The 26,665-nt window shown below is 53.5% G+C and overlaps 1 protein-coding gene across 2 annotated transcripts in view; it reads right to left on the minus strand.

Moving 5' to 3' along the window:
• The window catches only part of ZDHHC3 (zinc finger DHHC-type palmitoyltransferase 3), a 49,772-nt gene that overhangs the window by 10,214 nt on the left and 12,893 nt on the right, over window positions 1–26,665 (minus strand). For both annotated transcript variants that reach the window (XM_056129313.1, XM_056129314.1), the window contains exons 2-6: window positions 21,399–21,728; window positions 9,406–9,530; window positions 5,380–5,476; window positions 4,777–4,858; window positions 1,295–1,425 (exon numbers count right to left, since the gene is read on the minus strand). In XM_056129313.1, coding sequence (XP_055985288.1) covers window positions 1,295–1,425; window positions 4,777–4,858; window positions 5,380–5,476; window positions 9,406–9,530; window positions 21,399–21,704 — 741 coding nt within the window. In that variant the 5' untranslated portion in view covers window positions 21,705–21,728. The remainder of the gene's footprint in view (window positions 1–1,294; window positions 1,426–4,776; window positions 4,859–5,379; window positions 5,477–9,405; window positions 9,531–21,398; window positions 21,729–26,665) is intronic.

A 26,665-nucleotide genomic window follows, 5' to 3' on the forward strand; every position in this document is an offset into this window, starting at 1 on the left:
TGCCTGGGACTCTGAAGCCACTCCGACCACGTCGCGGATTTTTTTTTTCAAAAAAGAACAAATGAAAAGAACTGCTCTGGCTCGGTCAGCCTGGCCAGCCTAGGAGTCGGGTAGGCAGCGCGGCACTGGGTGGGCCGGACCGAGATGGTGGACAGAGCCGCAGGGAGGGCAAAAGTCGCCCCAGAGAGGGAGGAGGAGGAATTAGTAGTTAGAGGGCGGCGAGGACAGAGCGGGTGGCCTTGGTGACAGCAGGGATATCCCCGGGTCCCCTGGGAGCGGCTGACCCGCAGTCACCTCCTGTCGCACACGGGGGGAGTGAGGACGCAGGGACGGGGCCTGAGGGGCTCCTGCCCAGGCTCTCCCCACCACCACCCTGCGACCCCAGCCCCAAGATGCCCGGCCTCTCCTCTGCCCTCCAGCACCACCTGCGGGGAACGGCGCTGGGGAAGGGGGTGCACCCCGAGCTCACGTCCCCTCTGACCGGGCAGCTCCCGACCATGGGGCAGGCACAGCAGCTGCCTCTGGCTCCCTGTGGCCTTTCCCAGAAGTTCGTCCCACTGAGTCTCAGAACATACCCGAGACGGACCACGTCACTGACTGCTGCACAGAAACCCCATCATCTCTGAAGTCTCGTTGAGAGCCACTGGCCTGCTTCAGTGTCGGAGCCCCAGGGCACAGCGGGGCCAGTGGCTCAGTGTCCACATTGCTCTCCCTTCCTCCTGCACACTCATCCCCACACACCAGGGGTCCAGGAGGCCCCCGGGACCTGGGAGTTCTATGGAAGGCCCCTGGGACTCTCACATCAGAGCCTCCTGGCTAGGCCAAGCCCCCAGGCCACACCCGCATCACGGCCATGAAATGACCACACAGAGGCTTTGGCGACATGAGGGGGTTCCCAGGAGGCAGGGGAGAGGTATGGGGAGGGGGTTAGCAGGGAGGAGGAATCAGGCTAGTTCCCGAGCGGGGCCACCAGGTTCACGTCGAAGCCAGAGAAGAACTGGGCCCACTGCTCTGTGGGGGTCGCAATCCCACCCTGAGGCCGAGTGCTGGACTTGCCTCTGGGATGCTGGGCTGCCTGTGTCCTCCCTGTGCCCAGGACAGTGCCCGACCAGCTGGCTCAGTGCCCAGAAAGCAGCCCGCGGAGGACCTGGGGCCAGGGCGGCCCTTTATAAGGCTGCTGGACTTAATGGGGGTCAGCGGGGTTGTGGGGATGAGGATGTCCAGGGTCGGGGCCAAGGGAGAGCTGCGTCCTGCCCGTCTGATACCTTCCCTGCCCGCCCCCAGCCCCGCTTACCGTCTCGTCCGTGCAGATGGAGTGCACCTGGGTCCCGAACATCACCGATGTGAAGATGAGGAAGAGCAGCCCCTCGAAGCACAGCAGGATGAGGAGGATGACGGTGGTGGGGGGAGAGAAGGAGCTGCACTCTGCAAGAAAAGGGGCACACCTGGGGCTCAGGGCTGCCGCCCCCTGCGACCTAGCCCAGTCTCAGGGGGGACCTTCCTGTCCCAGCCCTGGCTGCACCAACCTGCCCCCAGCCAGGCCCTGCCTGGCTCCCCGCCTGTCGCTGGGGGCTCAGGGCACTGGGGCACTATTTTCTGTGCAGGATCCCTGGGTTCAATCCCTGGCACTGCACTGCCAGGAACAACTCATGAGCACTGCCAGGTGTGGCCTCCAAACAAACAAAAATCATAAAAAAACAAAAAACAAAATCCAAGTAAATAAAAACACTTAAAATAAAAACCAAAACTGGAGAGAAAACCAGTGTGTCAATGTGTCCATTTGACCAGCAGGTGGCACTGGTGTCAAGAACTCAGAGCACCAGGCACTGCCCTAGGAAAGTGCCTTTCATATGAGGGGGGTCTGGGGTACCACGCGTGGCTGAGGGACTTGCTTCTAGGGGTGCTAGGTCAGGTGTGCCTTAATCTCAGATTAAGGCACTTCCACTGTCCAGTGCCCAGGACCCCACGCCAAGCTGAGTGGCAGCTCCAGGCCTCTCCTCCCTGCACGGCAGAGCCTGAACTGTCTGACTAGACCCCTCTGGTGAACGGAGTTGAGACCCAACCCACTGATGGGATAAGCTGAGACCCCCTTCTCGGCTTCTCTGCCGCTGGAGCAACTTGTCAGGTACTGCTATGGGCTGCGGGCCCACCGGGAGTGGGGTCCCTGGGCTGGTAGCCCCCCAGCCTGTGGCTCAGGTCTCACGCTTGAGAGCTCAGTCACTGGGGGGCTGCAGGGGGGCTCAGGAAGTGACCTGGTGGCCCTGCTGAAAACTGAGGGGCAGCTTGTCTGTAGCAGGGAGCATCTCCCTGACCCGGCAGGCTGGAGAGAGGAATGGCCAGAGCCCTGCGGCCTGGGGGTGGATGTGTGGTGACCACAGCCTCCGCCATCGCTGTCCTGGAGAGACACTGGGGTCACGGTGTCCCATCTGACAGGGCCCCATGGGAGAAAAGCGCTTTCAGGAAGGTGTGGGATGCTCTCAGCTGTGTGGGGGATGTGGTCTGTGGATGCCCATTGGCTCCGCTCTTCTCCCTCCTGAAGGGCCCCCAAATCGAGAGACCGTGGACCTAGCAATGAGCACCCTGAATCTCACAGGCAGAAGCCCCCAGCCCACCGGGACGCTCTCTGCAGCTCGGGCATTTGCGAAGGAGCAAGAGTTAGAAGGGGTCAATGGATGGGCAGAGGATCCCTTCATGATGGGGTTTATGCCCTGAGATGAGGAGACGGCAGAGGGCCGGCGGCTTTCTTAGCCACAGGAGGCTGCAGAAAGTGCCATGTGGCAAGCCAGGAAGAGGGGCTGCTCCCCAGGACGCAACCTGGCTCGTGCCAGGGTCCTGGACTTTGCAGTTTCTGGAACGCTAAGAATGCACTGCGGGGAGTTTCCTTAAGACAGCCTGAGCTGCCTGATGCATTCAGACTTCTGTTCCCTCCGATGCAATCATGCCAGGCAGAGCAGCAGGCTGAAGGGAAGGGGAAGAAGCAAACTGGGGACAGGGCTAGAGTGATAGAACATAGCGGGGAGGGCATTTGCCTTGCACACAGCCGACTCGAGTGTGATCCCCAGCATCCCATAGGGTCCCGTGAGCACTGCCAGGAGTAATTCCTGAGTGCAGAGCCGGGAGTAACCCCTGGGCATCTCCAGGTGAGACCCAAAAAGCCAAAAGAAAAGAAAAAAACTCAAACTGGTGACATGGGTGGATCAGTCTACTGATATTGGCTGGCAGCTAAAGAAGCATTGCTTTGGGCAGTAGGGTAGGAGACACACTTAGCAGTGTTCAGGTCTCACCCCTCACTCTACGCTCAGGGATCATGGTGCCTTGGATCAGATCCTCGTCGGCTGTGTGCAAGGCAAGCGCCCTAGACACTGTACTGTTACTCTAGCCCCCTAAAGGTTTGGTTCTTGATAGTCTGGTGACACCAGAGTTCGGGGGGGGGGGGGGGAAGTAAAGGAAGAGAATGCTAAGTCAGCAGGTTCAGCAGGAGCAGAAGTTCTAATTGATGAGCTGGGTAAAGGGACCTGTGGGAGGAAAGCGGGGGGGAGGGGGGGGGACAGAAGGTTTCTGCTCTGACATGTCTCACAGGTTTGTGTTGAAGTTGCTGCCCGGAAGATGGTCTCTCACTTTCTCTAGCACCTATTTAATAGGTCTTCCTTAACAACAACAAAAAATTCTTTTTATTTGGGGGATGGGGTGGCACACTGGGAGGTGCTTAGGGCTTACTACTGACCCAACACTCAGGGATCATACCTGGCAAGGCTCCGGGGACCATATGGGGTGCTGGGGATTGAACCCAGGTCAGCCATGTGCAAGGCAAGTGCCCTACCTGCTGTATCATCTCTCCAGCCTCTCAACTACTTTTATTTACAATAAAAAAGGGGGGGGGGGGCACATCCAGCTGTGCCGAGGGCTGACTTCTGGTGGGGTTCAGGGAACCACATGATCATATGGTCTGTTCTTGATCAAACCTGGCCGGCTGCCTGTAAGGACAGCACCTTCTCTGCTGTTCAATTTCTCTGACCCTCCCAATTATCTTTATTCTTCTTTAAAAAAAAAATTACTTTTTCTGAAAACAATTTTAGCACCCCCCCCCCCCCCCGGGATACAAGGATGCATGCAACCTGCTGGCTGAATTTCCTTCCATGCGCCCAAACACTAAATGGAGGTTATTTCTAAAGCAGGAGAATCTGCCTCCAATATTAATATAATGTGGTTAGTCAGCAGTCAGCAGAGCAACCCCACACTCAAAGATCCTAGGCAAAAAAACCACGATGAATTTGTTTTTTTTTCTTTTTTTTGCTTTCTGGGTCATACCCGGTGATGCACAGGGCTTACTCCTGGCGGTGCTCAGTGGACCATATGGGATGCTGGGAATCGAACCCGGGTCGGGCGCATGCAAGGCAACCACCCTACCCGCCGTCCTATTGCTCCAGACCAAATCACGATCGATGCTTTTCTACAATACTGGAATCCTATGACCTCTGATGAAAGTGTACCCCTGAGGCTATAGGGAGAGATGTGCTCTCCCAGGAGGCATCACCCTGGTACCCCTCCCTGGCAGGGTCTGTCTGATTCACGGCTGTACTCGAAGCACTGACTTTAGGGTCATGAGTGTTTTTTCAAAGAAGAAGTTTCAGGCCTCTGCTGTTCTGCCCTAGATCACCCCATGGGGCTGCTGCAAATGTACTGAAGCGAAGTAGGTCCTGGGCAGCAGGCCCCACCCATAGAGCCTGCCCCGGCCCCCAGGAGGGAGGGAAGGAAAGAGACCTGGCCCATACTCACTTGTCCAATCTTCTTCAAAGCAGTGCAGGAAGTGGAATCCCACCATGATGAGGGCGTGCAGGGAAATGAGAGCTATGTACATCTGGGGGGAGAGAAAGGGGAAGACGCTGCGGTGATGACCGTCTGAACAGATGGCCTCCTGGGGCAGCTGCTTGGAGCTTCCCACACATGCAGAGTCAGGGCGCACAGAGCTGGGGCCAGACAAGAAGGGGTCAGGGAGGCACCAGGCTGCCCTGCATCCACGGTGAGCAGCAGTCACCGGGAGGAGGAGTAGCAGACACAGTGCCCCACGATGGGTGGGGCCGGGGCTGCCCAGGGTCTCTCTGTTCCTTCTCCTTGCTTCAGGTCAGGGTACGGACTATAGCCCCGGCTGTGTCATCACTGGACACTGAAGATGGGAGCCCAGAACACAGCCCCTACCCCCACTCAGAGCTAGCTTAGTGCTAAGGGCTCTGGGGAAGGGTCCAGGAACAGGTGCTTCTTGAGCGAGTGGCACTGGGCTAGGGTGCCTGTATGGACCAGTGCCCAAGACCACGACGAGGGCCGAGAGGGTCAGAGGCTCCTCCAGGGGTGGGGCCGGGCCCCTGAAGCGGTGGAGCTTACTGTAAACAGGACGAAGTACTTCTGGTTGTTCTCCCCGACACAGTTGTTGACCCAGGGACAGTGGTGGTCCATCTTCCGGATGCAGCGCTTACAGACACTGAAAGAGTCCACAAGGCAGAGTGTTAGGTGGGGGTCCGTCCTCACAGTGGCAGCCCCACTCAGCGCAGGTTGGGGGCAGGACCCACTCACTCATGCTCACCGACTCCCAGATATCTTATCTACCAGGGTGGTTTTTGAGCCCACACCCAGTGGTTGTCAGGTCGCTTGCTGGCGATACTGGGGGCTTGAGCCTGGCACGTGCTCAGCCTGTTGGGGGTGGGGGGTGGGGGAAATGTCTCTCTGGGGCCTCAAAGATGAGGCAAAACCATAGCGCCTAGTTGCCTCCCACAGACCAGAATTCCAGGGTCAGGAGAAAGTTCCTGCCAAAGCAAGAGCCTCTGCCTCATGCTACCAGGGAAGGCGGGGCTTCTCTTTAGAAGAGAGTTCTAGAAGAGTTCAAGCAAGGTCAAGCGCAGGGTCTCAGAGAAGTAGGAAGCACTGCTGGCTCCCAGACCTTTTCATCCCTAAGATAACATAGCCGAAAAATGCAGAAAAGTTGTTCAAGTGTAAAAATTGATCAGATGACCTCACTAATTTGCAAGTTATTAACACCTCTTTAGTCATATTTGGACTGAGATGGTTTTGAGTTTATTTTGCGGTGGTTTGAGGACGATACCAGCAATGCTCAGGGCTTAACTCCTGGCTCTAGGCTCAGGGGTCAGTTCTGGCAGAGCTTGGGGATCATATATGATGCCAGGGATCAAACCATGGTCCGGTGCATGCAAGTGCCTTCATCCCTATCCTAGCTCTCTGGCCTCTCAAGTTTATTTTGATAGCAAATACCATCCTCACCCTCTTCTGGGCAATAAAGCACAATTAATATGAAACAAGAACAAAAGGCTTAATGGGACCTTGAAAACAACTGCTTTCACCAATTCAAGTTCAAGCCCGCTGGGAAAAAGCAACACCCAGTGATCCCAGAACCTGCTTTCCTGATCTGCCACTGCAATTCCCAAGACCCTGCGGCGCCCACTGAGGCCTCACAGCCCACCGAGCCTGCCAGGGTTAGTCCAGTGCTCTGGGCTCTGAGTCTTCTGTTTGCAGAGACACGAAGTGACGGGATGGCAGACTCGGGGCCAGGGCTGGCACACAGAGGCCGGGCGGGGCTCTCTAAGTATGTGCTGAACTCACTGCCCCGCCCAGCTTGAACAGTTCTATAGTTGGCACTGGGGGAGGACAGGCCTGGAGGAGATGCAGGGTGGCAAGCTCTGGGTGCTGGGGGTCACTACCCACACCCCACCTGGCCTCTTCACCTCTACTACCATCCACTGTGAAGAACAAGCTGAAAACGTGGGCATTCCCTGCCCACCCCGACCCAGAAGGGCGCCCACACTGGCAGTCGGGGCCAGCTCCCAGGCCCCTTTCTCCAGGTTTGCTACGGGCAAAGTCTACCTCATCACAGAGGCTGCTCTGAGCTTGCTCTCGCCCTAACACGCCAACAGGGCCTGCTGACGTTTCTCTCTGGCATCATGCCACGGTCTTATGTGCAGGACACGGAGATGCAGTGATCATCCACCGGGCCTGGAAGCATGCCAAGGGTGCAGTAAAAGTCACTGCACACACCTGGGTGTGTTGGTCTTTAGCTTGTGTAGTGCTGGGGATAGACCCATGCAAGGCACGTCTCTCCCACTGAACCACACCCTAACTCCTTTACACCAACTTTTTCTAACCAGATGGCTGGGCTCTCAGCTCGACTGGCCACCAGATACCTGTGTGGTGTCCTGCAGAGTTTGCTTGTCCAAAGTCTGTGTCCCCGGGGCCAGAGCAATGTACAGCGCATTGGGTGTTGTCCTGCACAGAGCCAACCCAGGTTCCATCCCTGGCACTGCATATAACCTCCAGGAGCCTGCCTGCTCCCTGAGTACAGAGCCAGGAACAGGCCCCTCTGCACAATCAGGTATGGCCCCCAAATGAAACAAATCAAAAAACCCCAAACCAAAAAACTAAAACAAAAAACCAAAATAAAACCTAAAACTAAGTGCTTTGGCCCCAGATGTCCCGGGCCACCATGAGCCACCGCCAAGCAGCAGTTGTCAGCACATGTTTCCGGAAGCAGGAACAGGCACCCTCCCTCCAACTCATCTGCGTCAGCAGCTCTTGTTTTGCTCCAGCTGATTTGTTTACTAGCACTCAAGAGTCCCGCCCTCGGATGGTGGGAGAGGGCCGAGGAAGAGGCAGCGAGGAAGATACTGGGCAGTGGAGTCTGCGGAGAGCTTGGAGAGATACTCCAGGCGGTGCTCAGGAGACTGTATGGGATGCTGGGGATTGAACCTGGGTTGGCCGCATATAACGCCGCACCCTCTGAGCAATCTCTCCTGTCCTCATCACTTAGTATTTAAAACACTCCAATGATGAGGTGTGTTTTTTTACAGATTCTCAGGTGGAAAAGGCTCAAAACAAGGAAACAAACGGTCTAGTGGGATGACAGTTATATCTGTTTTATTTTATTTTATTTTCTGCTTTTTGGGTCACACCCGGTGGTGCACAGGGGTTACTCCTGGCTCATGTACTCAGGAATTACTACTGGCGGTGCTCAGGGGACCATAGAGGATGCTGGGAATCGAATCCGGGTTTGCCGCGTGCAAGGCAAACACCCTACCAGCTGTGCTATCGCTTCAGCCCCTATATCTGCTTTAACCTCTAGGTCTCTTCCAAGGAAAACCTTCATTCAGCCCACAATCCCCTTCATTTCTTTATATATGTAAATGACTAAAGTCCACCTCTGAAACGAGGCAGCACTAGATAGTCACAGAGAGACTTTCTCAAGCTTCGTCTCATGTCTCCTTAACTAGGAACAAAGCTGTGAGGGAGGAAGAGCAGAAATCTCCTCACGCTCAAGGACATTCCGATAAAGGCTGAAGCAGTGCGGGGTCACACGGGCTGAGGTCAGGGGCTGCAGAGCTGAGTGTTGGCACAGGGGTACTGAGCTCAAGCCACATGCTCGTGCCAACTGAGAGGAACACTAAATGGCCACTGGGCTCAGACAGGGGACATCCACCAGTTTTGTTCCTGATGGCATTCATGGTGGAAGTGGGTGCTAGTTCAGTGTGTGTGTGTGTGTGTGTGTGTGTGTGAGAGAGAGTGTAGAGTGTCTGTGAGACTGTGTGGGTGTATTACAGTGTTAGAGTGCATGTGTACAGAAGAGTGAGTTGTGTCAGTGAGTATGTGACTGTGTGAGAGAATGAGTGTGAAGCCATGTGTACTGTATGCTTGGGAGAGTATGTGAATGTATGGGAAAGAGCGACCGACTGTCTATGAGTATGAGAATGAATGTTTCACTGCATGCGTGTAAGAGTGTGGATGTTTTAGAGTATGACTGTCTGTGTTATATGTGTGACAACTCATGGTATGTGTGTGTAAGTGTGTATAAGAGTGTGAATGAGAGTGTGTGGGAATGTGTACAAGTGTGAATATTTAGAGTGTGACTATGTGGGCGTGAATGTGACTGTGAGACAGTGTGTTGTGTGAGAGTGTGTATGAGTATGAGTGTGAATATTTGAGTGTGACTGTGTGTAACTGTGAGTGTGCATCCAAGAGTGTGACTGAGTAAGAGCATGTATGAGTATGAGACAGAATGAGAGTGTGTGAGATGGTGTGTTGTGAGATGGTGTGTTGTATGAGTGTATGAAGTGTGAATGTGATTGTGTGTAACTGTGAGTACGTGTGAGGGAGTGTGTATGAGATTGAAAGTGGGATGTTTGAGAATGTGACTGTGTGTGTGTGAGAGAGAAAGTGTATGAGTATGTGTGTGATTGTGTGTGTGAGAGTATTTGATTATGAGAGTGTGACTGTGTGTGTGAGAGTGTTTGAGTATGAGAGTGAGAATGTTTGAGAGTGTGACTATGTGTATGTGAGAGAGGGTTTGAGTATGAGAGTGTGAACATTTGAGAGTGTGACTTTGTGTGCAATGTGTTGGCGCACAGCTACCTGCAGTGATGGGCTCGGTCGGGCTTGATACTGCAGCATTTGGGACACTTGTACACCACCTGCCCGGGCTTCAGCTGTAAACTCTCGATGAATTCCTTCGTGGCATTTCCTTTGGGTACAGCTCCCTGTAAGAGAGAGAAAGGGTGTCAGGACTGGACTGAGGGATCTCTCAGTCCTGACATTCCACATAGAGATGGTCATTTGGAAGCAACAACTACTCACACAGACAGGACATTTCCACTCTAACACCACGTGGATGCTGCGTTCAGACCTACACCAACACTGATGAATATTCACTGACAAAGCGTCTTTCTGAGAAGCCACAAGAATCCCTTGGTGAATGTCCTTACGACGAGCAGTTACATTGTCCCTGAGGATTCTGCTTTCATTTCACTGACCTTGTTTCCCTGAACCCATCCTTCTCTATGTATAATGAGGATGTGTGCATCTATTTTGGGGGCCTACATTGTTTCCCACTAACAGGACTGGGGAGATGACTCAAAAGTCTAATGCATATGCTTTGCGTGTGGGAGGTCTGGGTCTGGGATCTGAGATTACACACTCCCTGAGCATCCTTGGGATCAACCGCCCTGCCAGCAGGGCCCCTGAGTACCACCAAGTATGCACTCCCACCCCCACCCCCCACTCCCTACTGTTTCGGCCTTTGCAAGGCTGGTTGTGGACATTGTCCAGTCTTCTCAGATCAAAATCTGCAGCCCTAAATTTTCATGCTTTGTTTCAACTGGAATGAAGGTTTGTTTTGTTTTGTTTTAATCAGAAGCATTTGCTACACAGGATTGGATTTTGTTCTTAGAGAGCCGTGAGCCACTGTCCTCAGTCCTTTGACTTATTCCTGGACCACACCTGCCCCAGGATGTACTCTCCTTCCTTCTGGGATGCCTGGAGCTCTGCAGCCCTGTGGAGCTGCAGAGCTGGCCACGTGCTCTGTGGTGGTGGGCCAGGGCAGGCGGGCTGAGTGCCCGAGCCAAAGGAAGGAAACGAGGCCGAGCCGGGGCTGAGCCAGGGCTGTACCGGGCCTCTAAGCTGGCCTCATCCCCCTACTTGGTGCTCAGTGTGTTTCTGGATTCACTCCTGTCACCCAAGACTCCAATGAAGTACTCCCTGCAGCAGGTGCCTGGGCTTGTGGAAGCCGACAGCAATTCTAAAAGACAGCGGAGCAGCAGCAAACTGACCGGGGCGCTCAGGAAGTTCAAGCAGCACAGCTGAAGGGCTGTCCCCGGATGGGGTGGATGGCCTGGGCGGGGACTGCTCTTCAGGGGCAGCCCAGAGCTATCAGGCATGCAGGGCCCCAGGAAGCGGCCCAGGAAGGAATAAAGACAAAGGTGAGGAGAAGGGAAGCAGGTACACAGAGACCCAAACACGGGTTGTGGGAGTGAAGGGACCTGGCCGAGGCCCAGGGGGCCAGGGCCCAGATGCTTCCCTCGCAGGCCGTCATCCCTGGTCTGATGCTAGATAACACATGACTGCCCGGGTAGCACCAGGGCCATTTTCCCAACAGCAGAAACCTGTCCACCTCTCCACTCACAGCTCGGGCGGCTGCAATTCAGACCAAGGTGTGGGAATGGCGCCTTCCTGGCCTCTCCCGTATTTCCTGGGGCTGGACCATTCCAGCTACTGTCCTCTCCCTTGGGTCTCCATCTCTCCTTCAGGCACCTGCATTTTAATTTTTGCTTTTGTTTGGGGCCACACATAGGGATGCTGAGGGATCACTCCTGGCAGACTTGGGGGACCACGCATGGCATAAGGGGAACAAATATGGGTTGGCCACGTGCAAGGCAAGCACCCTACTCTCTGTACTGCTGTTCTGTTCCTGAGACACCTGCATTTTTAAAAAAAGGTTTGGGGGCAGGGCTGACAGTACGAAACCAGAAACCTTGTGACCCTGTCTGCCTTATTCAGTGCTAGAGTTTAGGGACAGGAGAAGATCAAGCAGTTTTTCCAGCAAAGGAGTGACAGGAGGAGTGAAATCAAGCAGTGCTCAAGAAGGGAACGCAGGAGGCCACCACGGGGCACGGCTTCCAAACAAGAAGCGGGCCTGCTAATGGCCCAGGTCACAGCGACGGGAGGGACCCTGTCCCCAGCACCCCGCAGCCTCAGTGTCAGGTTTACATGACACCATCAGGCTCAGCTCCTTAACGGGGAGCCACGAGACACCACCATCAGTGCCACTGACTGGAGCTGAGCGGGCCCTGGGTACTGCCTGGGGCTATCTACCCCGAGCAAGAACTGCTAACTCGACATCCAAATCACACCCAGACTGCAGTAGCAGTGAGCAATGGTGGGGATCACAAGCTGGGAATGTTGGAGCCAAGAGAGCACCCCTGGTCTCCTGTATAGGAGCCCTGAATTCTTTTTTTTTTTTTTGAGGAGGGGCGCACACTACAGTGCTCAAGGCTTCCTTTTGGCTCTGTGCTCAGGGCTCATCCCTAGCAGTGCTCAGGGGGATCTTATGGGATGCTGGGGATTGAATTTGGGTCAGTTGTGTGCAAGGTGAGCAACCTACCCTCTGCCTTATCACTGGCCCCTGAATTAGCCTGGTAAGCGGCACGATCAGATGCCCGTCACATGCCCATAACCACAGTCTGGGAACAAAGCAGCAGTGGGATGTAATTAACGAGACATGGGTGTCTGGGAGACCACAAATTCTCAATTCTGAAAGGACAAGGGAATACGGGGCCTGTTAAAGGGACTTTGGAGGCAGGATCCCCCTTCACCCCCCCCCCCACACACACACACACATACTGTGCATTAGATACTAAACCGAGATGAGCCTTCGTAGGTCTGGAAAACTCACAGCAGCGGGAAAGGCTATAGATCGTCTCTCGGGCCCAGATAGACTTCCCCATCGCCTTGAGTCCCATGTGCGTGTCTTTGTGTTACCCTCACACAATCCACCTGAGTCTCCCAACACACCTGCTCCTGTTGTCACCCTCTAGCCACCCGCCCTCCGTGAAGGGGACACGCTGGTTCTCACAGCGGGGACTCCCAGAGAAGCCTGGCGGGCAGTAATACACTGAGCAGCGTAAACTCACTGGAACGACCAGGATCTTTCCTATAATCCTGGGATTATAGGAAATAATCCTGAGAGGGGAAAAGTGACTGAAGAAAAAGAGGGTTCAGGGGAAGAAAGAGGGTCCCCTGGGAGGGGAAAAGTGATTGAAGAAGAAAGAGGGTTCGGGGCCAACGTGCCAGGGAGCTGCAGACTTATCTCTTGCTTGCTGAGAAAATGACTCATGGGGGACAGAGATTCCAGCTATGGAGCCCACAAAGGCAACCGATGAACTGTTTCCTTGAAGTTGAGGCTGCACCAAGTGCTGTATGGAGCGTGGAGAGGCTCGGGCGGGGGTTGGGGGGGGAGGCGCAGATCTCCAAAAGCTGGGGGAAGGACAGAGGCAGGGAGGTGGCAGGAGGGCCCTGAAGGGCTCAGGAGGGCAGGGGGAGGCTGGCAGGAAGGGCACCTGCAGGGGTAGAGACCTGGCACGGGGCTTGTGGGTGAACCGGGAGATATGGGCAAAGCCGGAGAGCAAGTCCAACCCCCAAGCAAGCCTGGGGCTCCTCTCTTCCCGGCCCACATCCTACCCACCCCAGCCTTTCCCCTCTGGCCTCTCTGGCCTCCTGGCTCTCGGCCCTCTCCTCGGCCTTGGTGAGTACTGATCGGCTCTGGGGATGGGCAGTGTAAGGTGGGCTGTCCACGGGGGCAACATCACGCTTCCCTGCGGGTGTGTCTGGGGTGATGGGCCAAAGGATCAGGAGGAGCTAGGAACCTCCGTGAACTCACTAAGCTCCGTGCTCACTCATGTGAGTGAGATAATGGGAGGCCAGAAAGACAGTTCTTTTTTTGTTTTTCCCCCTTTTTTTGGCCACACCCAGAGGTGCTCAGGGCCAATTCTTGGCTTTGTGCTCAGGAATTTACTCCAGGTGGGGTTTGGAGACCACATGGAGCGCTTGGGATTGAAACTGGGTCAGCCACGTGCAACTCCAACCCGCTGTACTATTGCTCTAGCTCTCAAGAAGACTGTAACACTGTCCTCCTGTTGTTCATCGATTTGCTCGAGTGGGCACCAGTAATGTCTCCATTGTGAGATTTGTTGTTACTGTCTTTGGCATATCAAATATGCCACGGGGAGCTTGCCAGGCTCTGCCGTGCGGACGGGATACTTTCAGTCAAGAAGACAATTCTTTCTTTCTTTCTTTCTTTCTTTTTTTTTTTGATTTTTGGGTCACATCCAGTGATGTGATCAGCAATGCTCAGGGGTTACTCCTGGCTCTGCACTCAGGGGTTACTCCTGGCAGTGCTTGGGGGACCATATGGGATTCCAGGAATTGAACTTGGGTTGGCTGCGTGCAAGGTAAACGCCCTACTCACTGTACTATCACTCCGGCCCCAAGAAGACAAATCTTTTTTTTTTTTCTGTTGTGGGTCACACCCAGCAATACTCAGGGGTTACTCCTGGCTCTGCAGTCAGGAATTAATTCTGGCGGTGCTCAGGGGACCATATGGGATGCTGGGAATCAAACCAGGGTGCTGTGTGCAAGGCAAACCCTACCTGCTGTACTATCACTCCAATCCCAAGAAGACAATTCTTAAAGCATGGATCTCCCTGGTCCATGGGTATGTGGACACCAAGAAGCTGAAGACCATTAATACCTGACTAAGAAAACACTATCCTTGCAGTGGTAGGTGGCCACATCCAGGGTTTGGGACGGGAAGAAGTTGAGAGGGGCCTGGAGAGTACAAAACCAGATTTGGAACATTCTCTGTGAAGCAGAGGGTGCCCTTCATGCTCCTTCAGTTGCCTGAAGTGGGGCAGGAGAGAATGCCTACAGGGCTGGGGCATGTGGTTCACCTATGGGAGGCCTGGGTTTGATCCCTGGAACCACCCTACACCAATGGGTGTAGCTCTCAAACCAATGTTAAGTACACATATACATAAAATTGCCTGGAGTCTTTGTTTTCCTAAAGGTTATAGCAATAAAGGAAAATACTCAGGTCTGCAAAATTCAGATGCCATGAGAGAAAATTTAAAAGCAAACAAACATTGGTAGGCGGACCGTGGAGCAAACCGTGAAAAGTGCCCAGCTGACGCGGGAAACAGCAACAAAGGACTCTTATAGTGGGAAAAGCAGAATTCCCATCAGTGTGGACGCTGCTTTGGAAAGGTCTGGCACACAGACTTTGTGATGGTGAGGCCAAGTACCTTCTTAAGTCAAAACCATTAACATTAACACCACTGTAACCATGTTACAGAAACTACAATTAAAGGTAAAAGGCAAAAACGGGGGGGAGGGGCAGGAGGAAAGAGTGTAGGGGCAGGGTTCCTGCCTTCCATATGGCCAGCCACAGTCAGCCCAGCACCCCTGGTACCATGTGGTCCTCCAGGATCTGTGGACATGCCTGAGCACAGATCCAGGAATAAGCACAGAACCAGGAGTAAGCCCTGAGCTCTGCCAGGCATGGCCCCAAAACCACCCAAAGAAACGTTCACACACTAAAATATACCTTTCCCCCTGGAATGAAATCTATTCCAGTGTGGGGAAGAGGAGCAACAGGCTAAACCGACTGTTCCTCTTGGTGACTGGCCTCACAGTCGGTGTTCTTCACTCCTACTTCAAGCCTGTTGCAGAGAAAATGGGCTGTTAGGGTATCCCCTCTTCGATTCCTCATCTCCTTGGAAGCATGGGACCTGCCACCTAACAGGGGTCCTAGTAAATTCTGGCCCTTGGCAGCCCACACTATTTTTTTTTCTTTTTGGGTCACACCTGGCAATGCACAGGGGTTACTCTTGGCTCAGCACTCAGGAGTTACTCCTGGCAGTGCTTAGGGGACCATATGGGATGCTGGGAATCGAACCCAGGTCGGCCGCATGCAAGGCAAACACCCTACCAGCTGTGCTATCTCTCCAGCCCAAGCCCACACTATTTTTAATTTCTTTGCTTTTTGGGTCACACCTGGCAATGCTCTGGGGTTACTCCTGGCTCTGCACTCAGGAGTTACTCCTGGTGGTGCTCAGGGGACGATATGGGATGCCGGGGATTGAACCTGGGTCTGCCGCGTGCAAGGCAAATGTCCTACCCGCTCTGCTATCACTCCAGCCCGGAGCCCATCCTATTCCCTAAGAGCATTTCCAAGATCTAGATCAGCCCTCCGTTCACATGAAGCCTCTAGAAGTTACACGCATTTGCCTTTTCTGCTCACCCCTCTCTGCTCTGCATTCTTTGGCAACCAACCCCTCCATACCTGGAAACTAACTGCTCTCACAAAGGCAAGGGCCAAACCCAAAAGTGGACTGTAAGAATCCAAGAAACTTCTGGAAACACAGATCCTGGGATGAGGGCCCCACGGACCGCACATGTCTCCTCCCTGTCCTTGGGGAGCTACTCTGGTCCCCAGGCCACCTGCTCTGGCCCCTGCCTCTAGCCCTCTCATGGAAACTGGGGTTCCTCAGACTTCCTCCCTCCTCCCCTCCTCCCTCTTCTCTTTCCCCTGGACACCCCCAACCCCAAGTGCCAATGAATGCAGACCTCTTTTGGAGTTGGGCAGGTTTTTACTGAGTTGGTCAAAAGTAAGTAAAATAAAAATCAAACTCAACTCCTAAAAGTCAAATGAATGCGTGCGCGCACACACACACACACACACACACACACACACACACACACACACACACACCCTTACTGAATTTTCCCCAGATGGTTATTTCTCTTCCCCCTCTTCCCTTGACCCTGGCCTACACACATGCCTGACTGCATTTTCCCCATATGGTTGTTTCTCCTCTTCCTCTTCCCCTGACCCTGGCCTGTTAGTCTTCTGGGATAGAAACCCAAGAATCACCACCTACCTCTTCTTTCTCCCACACCACCTCACCTACTCTACCAATCAGTCTTGCCCCCAATTGTGCCATCGGCCCCACATTCCACTTCCGTTCCACGTTCTACTTCCGGGTCACTGTACCCAAACTGGAGATCACCTTCTCTGTCTTCTTCCTAAGGCCGCAGGTCACACCAGAGACAGAGTCCTTCACAGCTATTTGTCCTAAAACACCTATTATCTAATTACACATGGATCTCTCCTCTACAATTCCCGGGGCCAGTCTTTCAACTTGTAGCACCTTGAACTGCCCAGGGTTTGGCAAGGTGCATGCAGTCAATAAACCCAGGCTGAATAATGGTGATGCAACAGACATTTATTAAGTGCTTACACCCAGGCACAGCTCCAAGTGCTTTGCTGGTCTGTCAGTTGATTCTGACAATAGGCCTGAGCAGTAGAGATGATACTCCTCACTTTACAGATGAGGTAACGGAGGCAGAGAGACAATTTCCCAAGGTCAGGTGCTTTGGGAATGAGTTCCAGACATGAAATTCAGATCCTGGCAATTAAAACCTAGGGCTTGTGACCCTGTCTGGAGACAACTTACATATTTGTCAGACAAGTGATGTGAGGAGGCTTAAAAAAAAAAACCCAAAACAAACAGCTAACCCCCCCTCCCCGAAAAAAAAAAAAAAAAACCCTGAAAACACTTTGAAGGTCAAGGAGACAGCTCAAAGAGCTGGAGCATATGCTGTACATGTGGGAACCCTGGGCTGAACCCCCGGCACTGCTGTGAAGTGCTCCCATCCTCACCCCCCCATATCCAAAATCAGTATCAGCAAACAAAATTGCTTTGATGCCATAAAGTTATTCTCCTGCTCAGACCCACACCCCAATACTAACATTAGGACTGAGACAACTGCAGGTAATGCCTGTGTACGTACTGGGGACAATACAAAACGTAAAAGCATCACTGTGGGGAGAAGCCCCGGAGGCACCCCTGTCCTTTCCCTGAGTTACTCAAGAGCCTGAGCAGCACCGTCTGCTCGGGTTAGCAGGTCTTATCACTGATCGCTGGCCTAGCTGGCTACGTGTCCCCAGGAGTGGCCTCGGTGACCCCCAGAACACCATCTGGGGACCTCAAGTTCCCCCAAAAGAAAAGGCGGTGAAATCAGGAGAAAGGAGAAGGAAGGGAGAAGGATGTATCAGCAAGGTAAGGGTCCTGAGCCCAGACCATCTTCAAGTGGCGGCCTCGGACCCTGGAACTCCCCTGGTCTGGAGTGTTTCGGAGACTCAAGGCTTCTTGGGGAAGATTCTCACTACCCCACAGCGAGCACTGGGAGGCGCAGCAGGGAAAGTTCCAGACATGAAATTCAGTCCCTTCCCTCCCCTTCTCTCTCCAACAGGAGTCACTCCATGGGGCTGCCTATGCCGGAGTCCCCTGCAGGTTTCTGCTCAAGCTCCCCAACATGAACCATTTGCTGCTGAGTTGGGAGTCAAGGGCTAAGAAAGGCCCAGAAAAATGCTGGTTACAATGATTCTAATGATACATTTGGATACAAGATTTCAAAGCTAAGCAGTACAGTAACTATTTGAAGAAAGATTTTTTTCTTTCTTTTTTTAAGTAGCAATACTAACAATTCGAGAAAGAACACACATTGTATAATTGTTACACACTGTTTATAAACCCATGATGTAAGTGTTTCTGAAAAAAAATGGTAGGCGATACAAACGTTATAATCTTACAGGGAAACTCCTTGGAACCCCACAGAGATGCTTTCTAAAAACAGTCTCCCCGCCTGCAGGGCTAATGAGGCTCCCACACAGATGGGCTGGCACTGGGAGAGGGGGGCTCCCACCTCTGCCCCCTAGAAGTCCCGGGCGCCCCAGGGGTTCCCGCCTTTGCAGCTGCGCCTCACCCCAGGGTGAACTCCCACATGAATGCCAAGGCTGAGCCTTTCTCCCCTGCAGGGCACCTACTTCCCTGCATCCTGCCCTGCATCACTGGTCTCCTAAAATCCCAAGAAAAACCACCACTCTCTGCTCTAATTGGGATGCGCCCCTGCGCCCGCCCAGGCACCTCTGCTCAAGTGTATAGAGATGCACTGTAGCCAGAATAGAAGTGCTGGCTTCTCCAAAACCGATTCTTCCCAGGTTTCCCTTCAATCAAGAGCATCGGCAAGTCTCCAGCTGCTCATGGGTTGCCATGGTAAGGATCACAAAGGGTCACGCTCTGATTGGTCAGCTCTGCCATCATCCTCACACCTGGTGGGACCAGGGGTTTGCCTGGAAACTCTCAAGCCTCTCTATCCCCAGGGCCCCTTCCAGACCAATTCTGAGAAGTTTCTGGGCATGAGCCTGGGTCACCGCTTTCTGGAGTTCCCAGAGGATTCTATGGCCCAGCCTTCCTGGAGGATTAGCAGCTTAAAATATATTCCAGGGCTGGAGAGACAGCTCAGTGGGTAAGGGCAGTTTGCTCTGCATGTGGCAGGCCTATGTTCAGCCCCTGGCTCCCCATAGCCTCCTGAGCAATGCTGGGACTGACTCCTGAGCACCCGCGTTGTAGTAAACCTGAGCACTGTGGGTGTGGCCCAAAGAACCAGGGAAGGGCGGGGGAGCAAAACCCAAAACAAAGATGCAAAACATACACTGAAAATAGGTTCCCAGCACAGCCGGGTCCCTGCCTGACAGCAGCTGTGACAGCTCTCATCTCTGGTTTGGCTTGCTCACTCCCCCCCCCCCCGCCCCCCCTTGCCCCGCCCCCCTCGAGTCACAGCAAGCATGAAGCACTCTGCCCTTCTGAAAATCAGGCCTCTCCAACGGCTTCTCACTGCACTTGATGTAGGCAGATAGACAGGGAAAGGCCCTGGCAATGAAACTTAGGTCAACAAAACTTCTGGGAGGAAAATTCTAAGGCTGATTCACCTTGTGGACACGGAAAATAGAGACCTGATAAGACCTTCAGCAGCAGACTCTGAGGACTGGACCCCTTCCCATGAAGTTCCTCAAACCCTAGGTCCTCTCCCTTAATCCGATTAACTTTAGTGATTCAGCCCAGAGAAGACTCCAGAACATTCTAGACCAAGACATCCTGAGAAGATACTCTATGAAAGCCACCTTGAACAAAGGAGGGGCGCACATATGCTGCCTGAGCCCATGTGTTGCTTGCACCCACGTGACAGAGCACATGTGTCGCTCGCATCTCCTCCTCTCTTGAGATGTGTACTTTCATGCTTTCGTGTCTAATGCTGGGATGTGTGTAGGGGCTCTCTCCACCCTTGGAGAAGCCGCAGGTTCTCTTGAGCGTGTTTCTCTCTCTCTCTCTCTCTCTCCTCCCCCCCAGACCTTCAAAAACCCTCCAAAGAAAAATCTATTTACTTCACTGCCTGTCTACTCCTGAAATTTCTTTCTGCGAGGTAAGACAAGAACCCAGTAACCCTTGGTCCCAGACAGCAGAGGCGGATGGGGAGAAAGTGATCATCTTTCTCCTCCCTGCTTCACATGAGCCCCTTGTGAGGCCCACGACATCACATTGAGAATAAAGACCGAAGTTCCCACTAGGCTCTGCCTGTCCCAGCTTTGTAGCCGTCTCCTCCCGGCTCAGTTCCCCTGGCCTTCCCCCTGTTCCTCCAATATGCCAAGCAAGCAGCTGGAGGGCTTGGTGCACACCACTCTCTCTGCTGGGACCTCAGTGGTCTGAGCCCCTCCACCTCACCAGCCCACATAGGCTGCACTGACAGCCGGCTTGGGCCTCGCCTCCTTCACGCAGCCACCCTCCCTGGGCTGCCTTGGCCATTAGCCTCTATCACAAGGGCCAGTCTCCCTCAATGGCTCCGTCTGCTCCAAGCAGGTGCCTGGAACTGAGCAGAGCAAAGGAACATGTTACTCTTGCATCCATCACAGCAAGGATGGAGTGAAGACAACTGAGCAGGCCCTTGTCTGCCATGCACCTAGCAGCAGGGAAGCTCTCCTATCCCCTGTGCCTTAGGGTGCTGGGGTTCTACCCATCTCCCGCCTTTCCTTCGAGTGACGTGACTCAGGGTCCCACAGGAGCTCAAAGGCAGGACTGAGTGGCCTCTGTCCAAGGGGGTGCGCTCTGCCTGGGTTCCTGCAGGGGGAGGGGTGCTGTCTGGACAGGCGTGGGCTCAGAGCTGCGTTAAGAAGCGCTGCGGAAACTGCATCCCCCGGGATGGATGAACCATCCACCATCTGCACATACAGGAAGCTGCTGGCCCTGAGAGAAGGGAGGAGAAAGGCCCTTGGAGACGCCTTCCCTGTGGCTCTCAAAAGTGAGCCCTGAGGCTAGGATGCCAGCAGCACTGTTTTGCCTCTTCACTTAAATACACTCGGCTGCCCACATACGGAGACAATTAAGCAGGGCGGGGTGGGGGGGAATCTTCATCAAATAACACACGCTCTCCCTTGGCCCCATACGAGATAATGAACAGGCACGCTCTCCCTTGGCCCCATACGAGATAATGAACAGGCACGGAGGATTTAATGCCGGGGTACACGACATTCAATAGTCACTTGCACAGCTTGGTGGATTTCGCTAAGTCACCAGGCGGGATGCCACCGCTTTTACCCAGAGTCACCGAGAGGGGCCTGCCGCGGCCTGAAACAGGCTTGTCCAGCTTTTCAGGAAAACGTGAGCCCAAACAAAGCGAAGGCCATTCCGTGCAGGTTCCTGGAATTGGATATGGCTTTAATTTCAGATCCACCTAGCGCTAGTCCTGGCCTCACCCGGGCACCCCATCTTGACACCCTCCCATGCCACCCCGGCCTGGCCCCAGCATGCTCTCTGTGCGGATCTTCCAGCCCCCGGCTCCATGGCTGGGCAGGCTCCTCCCAGAGCCTCAGTCGAACACACTCGGTCCACGTACAGAGACGATTAAGCAACGGGCTCCTCTCTGAGCCTTTCCAACAAGAGGCCAGGTCTCCCCGACCCCAGAGCCCACCCACAGCAGGGCCAATAAATGCCAATGGACACAGTATTATTCCCTCCAAACCGATGGGCTGTGGCTCCAATGGGGTCCCCGGAGTGGGTCCTGAAGCCACTTGCCCTTCAGCTCTACCCCTCAAGGTCCAGGCCCCCCATGCAGGCTGCAGTCGAGCCAGGGCCAGAGGAGGAGTGTGGGCAGGTGAAAGCCAGCCCAGACATACTCACGGGGTCCGTCAGCATGGCTCGGCAGTGAGAGGCCAGAGCCAGGAAGGCCAGCAGGTTGAACACAATCCCGTTGATGATGCTGTAGGCGTAGTCTCGGGATGGAATCAGCATGACAAAGAGGACCACAAACTCCGCGTAGAGGACCAGAAACCAGGTGACAATGGCACAGGCGATGCCACAGCCGTCGCGGATGAACCACATGGTTCCCACGGGGCTGGGCGGGGGAGGCGGGACGCACTTCTCCGGCTGGAGGTATTCCGGCTTCCGCTCAATGTCTCGAAAGTGGTGGGCGGGGATAAGCATCATAAGCTACTCTGTCCATCCTGGCATCTGGAAGAGAGAGAGAAGAAGGAACCCACACATTTGGTACTGCCTTGTCCTCCAGGAGACAAGACAGAATTACACTTCCCGCGTGAGCGAGGCATGGCAATGTGGGACTCTTGCAAGAGGCTGTCTAAACATCTCTCCATTAAACCAACGTGGCTTCTTTCCTCTGGAGAGTTAACTGACCTTCTAGGAGACAGGGTCATCTTGCCCAAAGCCTTCACAGGACCGATGATGAAAGGAAAAGGAAGCCTTCACAGGGCAAGGCCTGGCTCAAGGTCAGTGAGAGCAGGAGCAGAAGCAGCAGCAGCGCAGAGCAACCAACGAGAGGCAGACACAGAAACCAGGACACCTGGTTCCTTAGGCACCTGTTCATGGATAGGTTGGGGTGTGTGGGGGGGGGGGGGTGGGAACCTTTCCAGCTTTCACACCACTGCCTCTAACACACGGGCCGACCCTGAGACTGGTGCTGAAGTTGTCTGGGTTAACAGACTAAAAGGGAGGCACATCATCACCTCTGAGCCGAGAGGCTCTGGGGACCTTTGGTGCTTCACCTATGAGCGCATCCCCAGTCCAGGCCCGGAGGCGAGGGTGAGGGAAGCTGGAGGGACACGTTGAGGATGCTGCTCTCAGGGACATCTTGAACAACTCATAAACTGTGTGCATATATTCTCACTAGGCAAGACACTCATTCCCCGAGGACGATGTGTTAGGCATTGCAACCTGTTCTTCACTACAGCTGCAGCTGGGGTCCCTGGGGACAGCACCCAAGGGAGCAGAGCAGGAATCAATAACTGAAGTCCATCAGTCCCCGTGTACGTGCTGCAGGACTCGGGAAGGACTGAGTCCCCACTTCCACTGTTTTCCTGGGTGTGCCAGGGCTCCAACCCAGATCTCATGACTGCAAGACAAGTGCCCCCCCCCCCCCCCCACACACACACACCGCCCTCACCCAGGTTCTTTAATTCTAAAGCGTGGCTTTTTGGATTTGCACCTGCCATAGCCTAAGGTCACTGTGAGCTAACGCAGCAGAGCCAGCCATGAGCACGTGGCGTTCAAGTCTCTGGAGAACTCAGGGGACTCCACAGCAGGGGAGGCCACCCAAGAGCAGTGTCGCTGACCCGGGTGGCGAGGCCCAGGGCCAGGTCACTCTTACCCTGCTGACCCCATTTATCTTCTGCCTCCACTGCCCTCAACAAGAGCCTCTGGATGGAACACAGCACAGTCAGGAAAGGGAAGGGGTATGTGGGGAGCAGACAGCACAGGGCGGTGATGCTGACCTGAAGTGATAGATGGTCTGGAGTCTAAAACGGTACAGACTCAGGATGAAGGAACAGAGTTGTCCCCCGCCCCCTAGGCCCCTCTCCCACGGTGACAGAGAGTTGGTGGCTGGAAGGTGGGGAAATGTATCTTGAATCCATGTCTAAAGAGACGCTGACTCCACCAATATGCCAAGACACCCTTACATGCAGGCAACAAACCCTGTGCGTGACTGTCCTGCGAACAGCAAATAGTGGCTCCCAATGGTGACTCCACTCCTGCCCACCTGAATTTCTTTTTCTTTTTCCTTTCTTTCTTTCTTTCTTTCTTTCTTTCTTTCTTTCTTTCTTTCTTTCCTTTATATTTTTTTTTCCTTTTTGGATCACACCCAGCGATGCCCAGGGGTTACTCCTGACTCATGCACTCAGGAATTACTCCTGGTGGTACTCGGGCAACCATATGGGATGCTGGGAATTGAACACAGGTCGGCCATGTGCAAGGCAAATGCCCTACCCGCTGTACTATCGTGCCAGTGCCCACTGAAATTCTAATAAACCAGCTGTGTGTGCTCCTGATTTCGGTGGCATCTGGGGAAACCAGTGACAACTGAGAGATATTAAAAGCTGCTGCGACACCTTCGAAGCCCCAAACAGGATGGCAGCAGATCAGGGGAGGGTCCAGGGCTGGATTGTACCCTGCATATTCTGAAATTCTAAACTCTGTTGAACCCAAGTCAAAGGAAAAGCTGAAACCCCACAAGGTTTCGAAGCCCTGATGAGCGCTCAATGTCCAGACAATCTCCAGATGTAAGTTCCCAGGCTTACTTGCTGCTGCAGGGAGCTATACAAACACACACCCCGATGGTCCCAGGGGAACTATTTAAGCTCCATTCCAATAAAGCTTTGTGAGCTGGGGAAGCCTAGGGGTGGGTGAGGGGGACTCCCAGGCAGGACTCAGGGGCAGCAGGGGTCACTCTCGGTGATACTCAGCCCAGGATGCAGTTAGTATTAAGGCTCAGAGTTTCAGAGTTCCTGGGCTACACCTGGCTGAGGACCATGCAATGCTGAGCTGAACTTGGAGTCTTCACATGCCCGGCCCTTACGTCCTTGCCCACCCCTCCACCACCCTCATAAAGCTTTTAACTAAAAACATTGCTCGGGGGACCATACGGATGCTGGGAATCGAACCTGGGTCGGGCTGCATGCAAGGCAAATGCCTTGCAGCGATCATTCCTGACAGGACTCAGGGGACCATATAGGGTGCTAGGGACTGACCCTAGGTTGGCAAGCAAGCACCCTACCTACTTATCATCACTTGGCCCCGTGTGTCAGCCATTGGGATGGTTGAGATGGAAATCTTAAAAAACAAAAGTAAAACCAAAGCCAACGGGAAGAGAGAGAACTGCTCTTTAGCCCTAAGTACAAAAGGCACCTATTTCTTTGGGATGATAAAGAGTCGTTACCAGGCATATCAGTTCCTGAGTATGCTGGGTAATAACACCCTCAGGGCACACAGAGCTGCGGGCTCAGGGTCCCACCTGACATGCCCTGTTCAATTACTCTAATTGTAATCACGTGTCTCCTTGGTACAGCTGGCTTCCTCTAGTCCTGGCTAGTGTCACTTTGATTCTGCAGTCACCAATCCCTCCAACAGATCCCCTATTTATTACGCTAATTGGCTGGGGCCTGGAAAAGCAAATAACACTGAATCTTGTTAGACCTGTTTGAAAAAAGAAGGGTGCTCATTTTAGGTAATTGGCCTTTAGGAAAGGCTTGCTAAGCTCTCTCGCACCTTACCTGGGCCCTTTCTTTAGATCAGGATATGGTATAAAGTGGTCACTTATTCATTAGGTGAATGAATGGAGAAACATGCCTGGGCTGGGAAAGAGACATAGTACAGTGGGTGTGGGTCTTGCTTTGCCCCCAGCTGGTCTGGGTTCAATCACAGGCATACTATATGATTTTCCTGTGTACCACCAGGAGTGGGCTGGAACGATAGCACAGCGGGTAGTGCGTTTGCCTTGCATGCAGCTGACATGGCTGACCCAAGTTCGATTCCTCTGCCCCTCTTGGAGAGCCCGACAAGCTACCGAGAGTATCTCGCCCGCACGGCAAAGTCTGGCAAGCTACCCGTGATGTATTCGATATGCCAAACACAGTAACAAGTCTCACAATGGAGACGTTACTGGGCCCACTCGAGCGAATCGACGAACAACAGGAGGACAGTGACAGTGACCACCAGAAGTAATCCCTGAGCACAGAGTCAGAAGTAAGGCCTAAGCACTGCTAGATGTGATCCTTCCCAACCACCCCCCATCTCTCTCACCTTGAAAAAAGACACAGGCTTGGTGATCCTAGGCCCATCTCCTAGAGATCTTGATTATTACTATTTTGTTTTGGGGGGCCATATCTAGTGGTACTCGGGCTATTCCTGGCTCTGTGCTTAAAGGGCACCCTCAGCAATACTCAGGGAACCATATGCGGTGCTGGGGATTGAACTTGTATCAGCCACATGCAAGGCAAGTGCCTTAACCCCTGTAGTATCTCTCTGGTTCCTTGTCTGATTACTTTTAGGACTGAGGTCAGAGTCTAGATGAGAGGTTCCAGAGTCATTTGGCCTGCTTCCTAGGAAAGAGCATCACTCAGCACCCCACACCACCCCTGAAAACTGACCTTCTTCAAGTGAACAAACAGAAAGTGCCCCGGCTGTACAGAGGCTCTTCCTGCTCCCCCATCATCCCAGGACACTTTGGGAAACTCGACTGTAGACCGCAGAGGGTGTATTAAGTATCAAAGTGATGGGCTGTGATTCTCACTCAAGTCACCAGAATGTTCTATGCTTGAAAAATGCAGTAGGCAGACAGAGGAGCTGTACAAGCCTGTTTTCTGGGAAAGTGTCCGGCCAAGGGAGAGCCACCAAAGACTGACCGGAGGGGCGTATTCTCCTCACAGTTGAGCTTCACAATATCCCAGGCAAAACCAAATAAGACATCCTTGTTATATAACACCCCAGCCTCCTAAACTTTTCTTCTTTTTTTTGGGGGGGGGGGGGGTCATACCGGCGGTGCTTAGGGATCACTCCTGATGTGACTTGAATCTGGATTGGCTGTGCCCTACCCCCTGTACTATTTCCGGCCCTGAAAATGGACTTTTTAATAAAGATTAGTTCCTTACATCAGATAAACAAAAAACTGAAAAGCACAGGGGGAAACCACCTTGAGACAAATCATACACATTTCCTTCATGCTACCCTTCACAAGTCAAAAGGGCAAATATTAATGTCTTTTCCTTCTCTATTTTGGAGTAGGAAAATTCCAGTCTTTGGGTTTGAGCAGTGATTCTCTGCCCAGTGAATCCTGGCTTGCCAGGATTTGTCCAGAACTCAGGACACGATGCTGGGGGCACCCAGAACATTCAAGACCATGCTTCTCTGTCAGCTCATAGCTTAAGAAGGGACAACTCCCCGCACTTTCCCTCCCCTGCACCCTTCATCCCCTATTCCATTGCCTTGTTTGCACTTAAATATCTCCTCACCTTAATTCAACCACAGAGAGGCCTGGAGTAACCACTCAGAGCAAGGAGCTGTGTTTACATTTTTGGGAAGAAGAGGACAAAGATGTGTGTGTGTGTGTGTGTGTGTGTGTGTGTGTGTGTGTGTGTGTGTTTCTGCTGGGCGCTGGGTCA

Source organism: Sorex fumeus, unplaced genomic scaffold (assembly GCF_029834395.1).
Source record: "Sorex fumeus unplaced genomic scaffold, SorFum_2.1 ptg000072l, whole genome shotgun sequence".
Classification (NCBI taxonomy): Eukaryota; Metazoa; Chordata; class Mammalia; order Eulipotyphla; family Soricidae; genus Sorex; species Sorex fumeus.